A 12,511-nucleotide genomic window follows, 5' to 3' on the forward strand; every position below is an offset into this window, starting at 1 on the left:
CCTGCTCCAAACTTACTGTATCTTTTCCATGCAGTAAGGTTGTCACAAGATTCTCATACGAATTTGGGAGTGAGGTAAGAAGAAAGAGGGCTTTATCTTCTTCCTCAACCTTGACATCAACTTTCCTCAATTGATCCAAGTATTCGTTGAACACATTCATGTGGTCCATGAGATTCCCACCTTCATCCATCTTCAGCTTGTACAGTTTACGCTTCAAATGCAACTTGTTGGTCAAACTCTTAGCAATATAGAGTTTTTCCAACTTCTCCCAAAGTGCAGGCGTATAATCTTCATCCATAACATTATTGATAATGTTATCAGCTATACAGTGTCGAATCGTGCTAACACAACGCGCCTCCAGCTCCTCCCACTGGTCATCTGTCATTTCTTGAGGCTTCCCATCTTTTCCCTTCAAAGCTCTAGCCAAGCCTTGTTGAGTCAAGACATCCTTTACTCTCATCTGCCAAAGAGTAAAACTGCCTTTCCCATTAAACTTCTCAACTGAAAATGACATGTTTGTAGTCATCATGATGAATAACAAATCTGGACCTTCAATGAACCAAAGCTTCCAACAAAGCTCTGATACCAATTGTTGTGCTTTGGCCTGTTATCTCACCAACTTATAAACCCACAGTTGAACAATTTAAAATACAAGAAATAAAGACACCAAGAGAATTACGAGGTTCGGCAAAAATCTGCCTACGTCCTCGGAGAGATATTGCTCTTCACTATGAGAATAACAGTACAAGTACACATGAGTTAAATCAACATAACCCAAACCCCAATCTCTTGTACATTCACATAATTTTTCCAAAAGCCTCACTCACCCCTAAAGTTTCTCACTCTCACTCTATTTTCTTTTCCCTCTGTGTTTTCCGGATGCACCCTTTTCTTTCTTCACACTCGGCAAGCATTTTTATATACAATGCAAGCAATTCCTTGCATTTAAATAAAGGCCATCATTTTCATCCCCCAGCTTTTACGGAAGGCTTCCATGATGATTATGTCTCCAAAGTAAAGAGAAAACCTAGCCTATAAAGTAGACTTTTTTCATGCATAGAAAGCATACATATTTACGTGCAAACAAACACAAAGTCAACACTTTGCTACAGCCATTTCCCTGTAGCATATAAAGCTAACCTATCAAAATTGTTGCCAACTCAAACTATGAGCCAATCACAACAATGTCGGCCAACAAGCTGAGGATTTCGGGATCTCTTCGTCTTTCTAATGTGTGTGTTGTCGGTGTGCCAACTCCCGGCCTGGGGGCCGAGCGAGTAAAATGTGATTTGCGGTTGTCTGACTTCTCTCAAAACAGTTGTGACTGAGGAAGAAACTTGTCGCGGTCGTAGGTTCTTCATGCCTGACTGTGAAACGCGTTACAGGTCCTGTGAGGTGATAGATAGGTGAATTCAAATGTTCTTGTGATGGGCGAGAAATCGATAGCGCCGAGATACTCGCATGTGATGGATATGGTGAGTAGAGCAGAAACTAAATAAAAATTAAAGAACTCAAATTACGAACTAAAATAATCTAAATAGAAATTAAAGTGCAAAGCAGAAACTAAATCTAAATTACGAAACTAAAATACTGAAATGAACTTTTGAAATTACTGAATTGAAGTACTGGACAAACATGAAATCAAAGCGACGAACAAAAAACAATTAAAAGATAAAATCTAAGAGAACATTTCTTTTGTCCGATTACCATCGTCATTCCAATGTCTTCCCCTTGGATCGATTTCTGTAGACACGTCTTCCGCGAATCCGATTACCATTTCTTTTGTCCAGATGAGGGAGCATCTTAAAGAACATGTTCTCCACAGCCTCGTAATACCAGTTCCTCCATCCCTCGCAAAACACGAGTGACCCGATGACAACTCCAAGGCCAACAAAATATCCAATTTCAACACTTAGAGTATCCCAATTAATCTCATTGCCAGAATTCGGATCGCTTCCATTTGACATTGGTGGCAACGACATCGGTGGTCTGTCATATGTTGTCAAAGGAGGCCCCCATAAATCCGTGTTCCCTTCGAAGGAAGATTTTGGAAATGTTGAAAACTGAGTGCTGCTTGGGATCTTGCCAACCAAGTGATTGGTTGAGAGGTTCATGAATGCAAGGAAATGGAGTTTTGAAAATTCTGGTGGAATCTGCCCACTCAGGTTGTTCACTGAGAGATCTAAAGACTCGAGGTTTCCCAAGTTACTCAACGATGATGGGATTTCACCTGTGAAAGCATTGTTGGAGAAGTTGAGAATATACAATGATTTGAGTTCTCCAATTTCTTCAGGTATTTGTCCATGGAATTTGTTGCCAGAAAAGTCAACTGCGGTGAAGATAGTTAGAATCTTTACCAGGTCCATCGTCAAATCTTTGCTCACAATTGTTACTGAGTTCTGATAGTAAATAACAGCAAAGCCTGTGTCCGCATACTGAAGGTGATTTGCATCAGCTTGGTTATCCATCATAGCTTTCCATGTTGTCAACAATCCACCAGGTAATTCGCCATTGAAATTATTGTGAGCTACATCTATGATTTGAAGCACTGGCCAGGTGCCATTGGTACTCGGACATCCAATGCCTCCGTAGAATTTATTGGATCGGAGAACAAGGACTCGCAAGGTGGAAACACTCTTCAAATAGCAGGGAAAAGTATCCATTATCTGATTGTATCCAAGGTTTAATACCACTAATTTTGTGCAGCTGACTAAAGATTCTGGAAGCCGGCCTTTGATTTGATTTCCACTGAGGTCTAGAGTTTCTAAACTGCAATGCTCATCAAATTTGTAAGAAATGTTGTCCGTAAGGTTGTTTCTCCGTAAATTAAGCACTGCAAGCGTCTTCATTGTAGTCAAGCACTCAGGAATCATACCACTGAGTGAATTATTGGACAGATCAAGAATCTCAAGAGTTGACAGATTGCACAACGATCTCGGAATGATGCCGTGGAGGTTATTGCGTGAAAGTGAGAAGAGTTTGGTGGTCGTCAAGAACTCACCAATGTTAGTCGGTATTCCAGAGCTCAAATTATTTCTGGAGTAATCCAAAAATTGCATTGTAGGTGCTGAGAAAACTGGGATTTGTCCTTGAAGCTGGTTAGAGTGAAGGTCGAGCACGCTTAGAGCAGAAGTGAGATTGGGTACAGGACCAAAACTTGCCAAGGAGTTGCATGAAATATTTAGAGAACTAAGAAATTTGAGCCCCCAAATCCAGTTTGGTATCTCTCCATGAATTTGATTTTCTGCAAGATCCAAGCTGTGTAAATTGGGTAGATATCTCAAGAAATCAGGATATGTTCTCAACTTGGTAGAACTTAAAATCACTGCACCTAATTGAGGCAAGGATGAATACGAGGAATTGGTACCGGTATGATCAATGAACAAGCTGGTGTTTGAAAGATCAAGAAAAGTCAGATTTCTCAGCTTCTGAAGACCACTTAGAGGAAACGAGCCTGCCAAGTTGTTTGAAGAAAGTGAAAGAAACTGAAGACCTCTCAAATTAAAAAAAAACATCGGTACTGGCCCTTCGAGATTGTTGAAATCCAAAAACAAGGAGCTTAATTGGTTAGAAGAAGAGACGTTAGAGAACTCATGGAACTGGTGCGAGAACTTATTGTTGGAAAGCAGCAATGTTTGCAGCAGTGGAAGAGAAAACATAGACAATGGAATTCCGCCATCAAGCTGGTTGTACATCAAGCTGACAAACATCAACTCGACAAGGTTTTCCCAATGAGTGGAATTAATGGAACCGCTGAACTTGTTGTCTGACATGTCTAAATAATACAAGTGTCTGAGATTTTCCATTGACTCTGGGATTGATCCATAGAAATTGCAGGTTGAGAGATCTATCATGGACAACATTTTGAGGTTGCCAATAGAGTCTGGCAATGACCCCGAAAAATTTGTGGAGCTCAAGTCCAGAGTTTGAAGAGATCCGGTGTTCGGAAATTCTGGTAAGGAACCTTGAAGCAGCGGATTGTAGGACAAGTAAATATGCTGTAGTGCAGATATCTTGAAGATTTCTTGGGGAAATGTTCCATACAACTCGCATCCACTGAGACTCAAGGAAATCAAGTTTGAAAAATTGGCGAAGAATGATGGAACCGGAGAATATATGTTGTTATAATCCAATCTAATCACAGATAGAGATGAAAGCTTGGCAAGGGAGTCATCAATAGGGCCCGAAAGTTCAGTGTAGGACAAGCTCAGCACCCTCAGCTTTGGAAGTGAAGAAGATATTACTTGGCACCAGTCACTCCTTTTTCTTGATATGTTTACCGAATCAAGATATAATACTTCAAGCTCGGTGAGATTCCGAATCAGCATGCTTAAATTGGGGTTCTCAAGTTTTAAGTTAGTTTCAGAAAGATCAAGAACAATCAACCTTGTCAAGTGAGAAATCTCAATTGGGATTTGCCCCAAAAAACCATTGTGGGATAGATTCAGATACCTTAAATTTGCAAGCTTTCCGATAGAAGATGGAATTTGAGAGTGGAAATAACCGTTATCAGCAAATTTGAGGCTTTGAAGATGTTGAAGATTGAAGAGACTGCTGGAATTGTCAATCTCACTTAGGATCCGTTCCCCGCTGAGGTCCAGACCAACTGCATAGCCATTAGCACTGCAATTGACTCCAACCCAAGAACAACAGTCGATACTTGCATTCCAAGTAACAAGCTTGGTGGAATCAGAACTGAAGTTAAGGCTTTGCTTCAAGCGGAGCAACGATGACTGGTCATCTTCGTTGCACTTGCTTTCGGCTGGAGTAACAGTCCCGATCAAGAACATAAAGGAAATGAGCAGAAGTTTCATTTTGTGGTAAAATTTGAAGCAGAAGATAGATGAAGGAAATATGCAGGAGGTTTGAATGTTGATGTGGTGGGTTTTAATCTCATGGCATTTGCGCGTTGGCTTCAATTTAAAACCTTTTCCTTTTTATACCTAACCAAACAGACAAAGCAATACAAACAAAATATGAAAGGGCAAAAGAAGAATGATTAATTAAAGTTAATTAGTTTACTAATTTTCCTGGTAAGATGATGCCCATCAACTTAATTTTATTAAGTATCAAAGTATCAATCAGGTTTTCGATCTCTTTCTGACTGTCCTTTTCCTGCTGTCTGGGTTGGATTTTGATTGAGGGACTGCAATGTTGACGCAAGCTTTCCAATACCTTTTAGTTTTTGTGGAAGGCATATACGTGGCCGGCCATAGAATTTGAGGGCTAGAGGCGAGCTATAACAAATAGAAGATGCATGTAACAGAGCCTTTACCAACACACCAACCTCAAGCTACTGACAATGGGCAGTTTTTTTCCTTTTTTTTTTTTTTTCTTTCCATAATGGGCATATAATTTCTTTTTGGCGCCTATCTGGACTACCCTCAAGGTCGGCCATGGACTTATAACAAGATCTAGTACACCATAAAAAACTAAATGTTTATCAGTTGTAACAAGATAATGGTAGAAATAGAACCTTTGTTTGGGTTAAAACTTAAACTTTGGGCTTAGAAGGGAGTTGGCCCAAAAAGAGAAGGAGAAGCCCGAAGCACAGCCCAAGTCCAGAAGGCAGAAAAGGCCTTTGCCGACTAGGTGCAGATCATTTGCACCACTTGCTCACCTACCCAAGGGCCAAGTGGTATAGACCAGTCAGCTAATCAGCCCAAAAGTACTTTATGGTGGCAGTACAAGTAAATAGCTGATGAGTCACTATCCTTCAAATTGCATTCGGGCAAGATTATTGCTACAGGAGGCCAAGCCAAGGTGTCTATAAAAGGAGAAAGAGAAGTCAGAGTCAAGGACACTCAAACAAACAAATACAAGCACAAACTCTGCTCAAAGCCATATTTGCCTTTAAAACGAAGCTGTAGTCAGCCCAAGCCTTCATCCCTTTCGGGATAAACCTTTTGTAATAGCTCTGCTACCCTGTTCAACTCTTGTTGTAGTATCGATTTCTTTCTGTAAACTCACCTCCCAACCCCTTTTCTAAGCTTTCAAATCTTCTGATAAACCACAAAGATAGGAAGTTGCAAGACGATCAACCTTGCCCGACCCTCTTTGTTTTTGTCTTTTCATTCATTAGCCTAGCAATATGTTGTATACTACAAGTTGTCTCCAAGTTATTTCTAGTAATATGGCTATTAAAAGACTCTCTCTCAGCGCTTGAATCCGATTTGAATATGTCTTCATAGTTCAAGCCAGATCTAAGTTTTAAGCCCTCGGCATATAAGATTTAATCACTCTAAAAAGTCCTTGGCCTCAAGGCATAAAAAAGAACCTGATGTGGACTTAACCCATCCACGACAAGCTTTGATAACAAGAAGTCCGAAGTTACTTGAGGCGCAAGTAATCGACCCGTCACCTAGTTTTATTTCTGTTATATTATGATTACCATATAACGTTCGGGTATGGGATGAATTCTGATGGGAAGCCTCAAGGCTTATTCAAGGCCCCACAAAGGCACCTATTTGGATTCATCATATTTCTCGGGCGAGAACATTGAGTATAGAAGGAGTTCTGATGGGAAGCCTCAAGGCCTATTCAAGGCCCCACAAAGGCACATATTTGGATTCATTCTGCTCTTTGGGCTCAGGTAATCAGAAGTATGATGGTTATAAGACTCATATAACCAAGAAAAGGAACCTATGTGTTCGAGTACTAAGTTAGTTATTTATGGGAAGCCTCAAGGCCTATACCTAAGGCCCCACAAAGGCACCTGTCAATAACTAACATAGTCTCTCGAATATATATAATTAAAACTCAAACATCCGTTCTACAGCTGCCATGCTGAAGATGGCAGTGGCACGCCTGAGCATTTAAAAGTTAATCTTGATTGTGAGCCTCAAGGCCTACACCTAAGGCCCCACAAAGGCACCTTTCAAAGTTAACTTTGTCCTTCTCTTTCAGCCTTACCCGACAAGCCTTACCCGACAGGCTTTGCCCGACAAGCCCGCTAGTAAAGCAGAAGCCCGACAGAAAGCATCAACCGGCGCCGACCTCTCAGGCAGCTGTGTGCTCGTCGGCCAGGAAGCATCCCCCACGGAAATTCCTGCCACGAACAACCTTAACTTAGCACTACAACATTAATGCCAATAAATGTGGAAGTAGTTCTTGATTTGGATACTTGGTTTGGGACTCTACAAGGGCTGTTGTTGTTGCAGCTACTATCTACCTCCTCTTTTTCCTTGACTCAAATATGTTCTACTATCTTTTAGAATATCAATGGAATTGATGCCCCCAAATGGTTCAAATGGTCGCATTTGTGGTCTTCCACATTATTTGGTGTGGTTTAAAAAAAACCTTATATACGAAAGAAACTTGCAAGGGATAAAAAATTTGTCACCTAACGAAGAGCACCCATATTATATGTCGTTCCGTACTCTCACTTGCAGATGCTTTCTTTCTGTGATAGTACGTGAGCTTCGTGTAATCTACTGAGCACGACCAAAGGGTGACCGGAATGGCTCATCCAAGCGACCCTACTCAGTTTGGCTTAATTGGGAAGGGCCAAGTTTGTTTGGATCTGTTTGGGTTAGATTTTGTCTGTGCTCAAATGATGTGTTTGTAGATGATTAGATTATTAATTAAGTGTCAATTAATGTGCTTACTTTTTATTGGCGACACATCATTTGATTTGCAATTTGATTTAAAAAAATTGGTTTCCCTAGCATTATCCTTGTCTATAGGTGAGAAGAAATTTTTCCTTATGACTGAAATACGGGTGGTACACCACGTGCTTTTATACAGTGGTGGAAAATTGTATTTTTAAGGTATTAACTTTTTAACACACATATTTCACCATTTGTATAGTGATATGTGGTGTACCAGCCTCGTGTTTCGATCACACTGAAAAATCCCTTATAAGTGAGGGTGAGGTGATATTTTATTGAAGTGCAAGCCATCATAGGACTACAAATGCTTATAAATAAAAGGAGTCATATATTATGTTCAACTAACTTATTTCTAGCTGAAGTTGCATCAGCGTTTAATTAATTTCCAATTTTCAACTTTGAAACAGCTCTAGACTTAATAAACAATGTGGAAGTGCAAGCCCTAACTTTGCACTTATACGCTGCAAGATATAGTAATGTTCGTGGTATAGCTACGGTGGAATCCTCACCAACACCAGCTGCTCAAGGCCATCGTCAAGCTCTTCTGACCACGCTGAACCACACATTGTTCATCAAGAGCTGGTGGGAATTCCTAATTCTTCTGTGCATTGTTGAAGGAAGTTGAAGTTCCATTATAAAACCAATTGACAAATATGAAGAGTAGCCCAACTTACTTAAGGTCCTTCCTCTCATCAATGTGGGATTCATTCTCAACAATCTGAGTCCCAATGATCAAGCAAACCCAAGATAGTACTCATGAATATGAATATAGTATATTGAGTTAACATTCTACCCAAATGATGAGAGACATACAATTCATTAGAGTATTGCACAAGAAAGCCATTAATTTCTCATTTCTCTACTCTTAATGTAAATATATCATCAAACAAAAATGAAAAAAAAAAAAAAAACTTTATCATGTTGTAGCCTATTTTATCTGACAAGGGAAAGGGGCCGACGGCAGAGGGAGAGAGATTGAGAGAGATATGTTTATAGAATTGTAGGGGAATGTGTGTGTTGTTATCCCTCCTACATAGTGCATTTATTTATAGTAATAAGGGAGAGAAGAAATCATTCATCCCCAAGGAATACAAGTTGTAATAGGAAATGATCAAGGAAGAAAATATCGGTAATATCGGAAATATCGGTAGTCCGAAAACACGGAAATATCGATGGAAATATCGGGATAATATCGATATCGATAAAAATTACATGGAAACCACGGAAATTGTAAGAAAAACTTGGAAATTTTTATTGAAACTTTGCAGGATGTTTATTTAGTCAATTATCTATTAGTTTATCACAAAAAATTGGAAGGAAATGCATTGCATGATGGATTTAACATTATCAAGTTGATTATATAGCGAGCTGACAAACATTGTGAGTGTAGAAAATATGTAGTAATTAATGAAAGAAGTCTAAACACACCATAATCATTTATATATAATGAATTAGTACAATATTTTACACTTTATACATTGCATTTTTGGTTCTTCTCTGACAGAATTTGGTCTTCACGTGGAGAAGAAGATAAAGTAAGCAGATTTTTTGGTTCTTCTCTGACAGAATATTTGGTTCTTCTGAGCAAAGTCACTTCCAATTCTTTCATACAAAACCGTGTGCCACACACACACATCCTCAAAGTTTTTTTCTTTTTCTCTCGGATAACACACACACACACATAACCATACACACACACACAAAACCATGGTTTTATACAAAACCATGTGCCAAAACTCTCTCGGATAACACACACACATATAACCATACACACACACACACATAACCATACACGTGAACACACACACACACAAAACCATGGTTTTATACAAAACCATGTGTCAAACCGTGTGCCACAAACACACACACACACCCTCAATGTATTTTTTTCTTTATCTCGGATAACACACACACACTTCTCCCTCATTCCACACACACACACACGCACACACCCTCCATCTACAGAGATCCGAGATCTCTCTTCTCCCAAACACACACACACACACAGAGATCGGAGATCTCTCTTCTCCATTCTCCGATCTCTCTTCTCCCTTCTCCGATCTCTCTTCTCCCAAACACCCACATACAAAGAGAGATCTCCGATCTCTCTTCTCCCAAACACACACACACACACAGAGATCTCTCGATCTCTCTTCTCCCTTCGCCGTTGATCGTGGCTCTGGCGAAGTCGGAGTTGGCTCAGTCGTCTCTGGCGGTGCGCCGCTGAGCAAGGATCACGTTCAGTCATCTGGTTCGTCTTCGTCTTCGTCAGGTGAGATTCCATTGAAACACTAAACCCTAAACCCTAAACCGACTTCACATATGTTGAATCGTTTATGCATGCGTGAAATCTGAAGTTTATATGTGAAATTGATGTTAAAATTCGTGTTTTTGCAAGGTTTTTGGGACGAAATCGGCCCGGGAATAGGCACACCGTCTCCGGCGTTCTTCTCCGACGTCGCCTCGGAGTCCGATTGCACCAAACTCAAAAAAATTTCGCCGATATTTGGCCGAAAACCATTCGGATACCACTTAGAATATCCATCACCCGAAAAACCGATAATATCGGCGATATTTCGCCGATATTATCGGCATTTTCTTCCATGGAAAGGATAACTAGAATCAAATCTAATCTAGGATTTACACAATCACACTTGAACTAGGAAAGTTTACAACACTCCCCCTTGAGTGTGTAAATACTCAAGGTAGATTCGATATCATGTAGAAGTTGAAGAAGTCAACTCGTCGGCACTGATTCTAAGGAACGTGCTTATTCTCAATAAGGTAGAAACTTGCATAAAGAAGTAAAGTCTCACTAAAAAACCCTAAGGCTATGGCAAAAATCCGATAAGGGACAAAATCCATAGTCTAAGGAAAAATGCGTGAGCAATGCAAAGTCAAAAGAAATGCCTACATGACATCATCAGGGATATGATTAGCCCAAGATGGATGCCTCGTTAAAACCTACTTAGGTAGTAAAAACCTAGTGGGAAAAATGTTCTTAATCGTAGGGAAAAAAGAGTACATTAAGATCAAGTAAGTATACTTCAGGATACTCCCCCTGAGTTTGATATAATTCCAAAGAGAACTAGTAATGTTACAACTTAGAAAGTTTACGCATACCAATTCCATGAACAAGCTTCTGAAACGTCATCTTCGGCAGTGATTTGGTGAAGAGGTTGACCATATTATATTGTGAACGGATTTGCGTGACTTCAATCTTCTGATGCTCTTGTTGTTGATGTGAGAAGAAGAACTTCGGCGCAATATGCTTGGTGTTGTCTCCTTTGATGTAACCCGTCTTGAGCTAATCAATGCATGCTATGTTGTCTTCATAAATCGTCGTCGGGACATCAACGGCGAGGTAAAGATCGCAAGAGCTTCGAATATGGCCCACAACTGCTCTCAACCAAAAGCATTCCCGAGTTGCTTCATGTAAAGCGAGAATTTCAGCATGGTTAGACGAAGTGGCAACTAAGGTATGTTTAGTTGACCTCCAAGAGATTGCGGTGCTTCCAACGACAAATATACAACCCGTTTGAGAACACGCCTTGTGCGAATCTGAGGGCGTCAGTGGCTGAAAACAAAAGCCCAAAAAACAAAAATCTAGGGTTTCGTGAAATTGAAACAAAATAAAATTAAACACTTACATGTAGAATCGGAGGCTACAAACAAAATCCCCAAAATCACAAAAAGGAAATTTGAACATAAAATCCATTTGTAAATAAAAAATCACAAAAAAAAAGAAAAGAAATTCAAACAAAACAAAACCCCCAGATGATATCGATATTGTTCTGATAACAACAAAAAACTCAAGACCAAGAAAGCCGTAAATCTTATCAGGAAACGGGAGCTTTTCTGGGTAAAATTTTCTTCGAATCAAACTCAAAACCTGAAGAAAAATGTATTGTTGGTTGGTTTTTCACCAAGAAACTTCTATTGGTTCGTTGGTAGCTTGTGAGAAAAAGAACGCAAGGTTTCAGAGTGAAAGAAGCCGAGCTTCAGAGCAACAAAAGGCAAGTTTGAGAGAGAGATGGAAACGAAAAGAAAATTGGAGATGTAGTGGAAGCGGAGCAGTCGACGATGATGGACGTGTGGGCAGCACGAACAAATAAGTAATTCTAATGTGCCAAGGAGGGAAAACAACGGAGAACAGATAAGCAAATAAGGGCATTACCACCATTTTACTGTTAAAACAGTGTTAGGGGAACCCAGTTTTAATATATGTATAATTTAATGTCAATTTTACCCTCTTGTAAAATGACATGTAAGGATAAACAAAAATGTGTTGTAGATTGGCAATTTCCTTATGCCCACTACACATTGCCGGATTGCCCATTTCCTCATGTCTGTTCACCATCTCTCTGAAAGAAAAAAAAAATCTTCTCTCTTACAATTAGTGGCAGATCCAGGAAATAATATTAGGGGGATCAATAAGAATAGCGAGCGCAATTTTTTTTTTATCAAAAAAAGCATGCATATCGCCATTTCATCAAGTCTTGGTAGATCTGAAGTCATTTGGAAAGGCATACTGCACACCTGTTAATGTATGCAAGGGCAACACCCAAGGTATCCATGGACATTCACCGAGTCTTGGTAGGCCTGAAGTTAGTTGAATGGCATGTATGAAGCCAACTCTAATCTTCAAAAGGGAAGCACCCAAGGTGTCCATGAACATTCACCGAAATTCGGAAGATCAGCACCCAAGATATCTATAGATGTTCATCGAAGTTCAGGGGATCAGCTGACCCTCTGCCCCTCAATGCATCCGCCCCTACTTACAATTCAATTATTGTGCCTTTATTGGACGAAATTTCATCTCTTGTAAACAAGTATTTCTGCTTCCATTTTTTATTTCTCTAAAACCCTAATTTCGAGAATCAAATCAAATATGAACCAAT

The 12,511-nt window shown here is 39.8% G+C and overlaps 1 protein-coding gene across 1 annotated transcript; it reads right to left on the minus strand.

Moving 5' to 3' along the window:
- Window positions 1-1,712: 1,712 nt before the first annotated feature.
- Window positions 1,713-4,814, minus strand: LOC126632607 (receptor-like protein 33). Its single transcript, XM_050303036.1, has one exon. It carries the CDS (start codon window positions 4,812-4,814, stop codon window positions 1,713-1,715), a length of 3,102 nt encoding a protein of 1,033 aa, XP_050158993.1.
- Window positions 4,815-12,511: the final 7,697 nt, after the last annotated feature.

This window comes from Malus sylvestris, chromosome 8, assembly GCF_916048215.2.
Source record: "Malus sylvestris chromosome 8, drMalSylv7.2, whole genome shotgun sequence".
Classification (NCBI taxonomy): Eukaryota; Viridiplantae; Streptophyta; class Magnoliopsida; order Rosales; family Rosaceae; genus Malus; species Malus sylvestris.

What these genes read in the sequence shown, in the direction of transcription:
- LOC126632607 (XM_050303036.1), bottom strand. Translation starts at nt 4,814, where the DNA reads ATGAAACTTCTGCTCATTTCCTTTATGTTCTTGATCGGGACTGTTACT.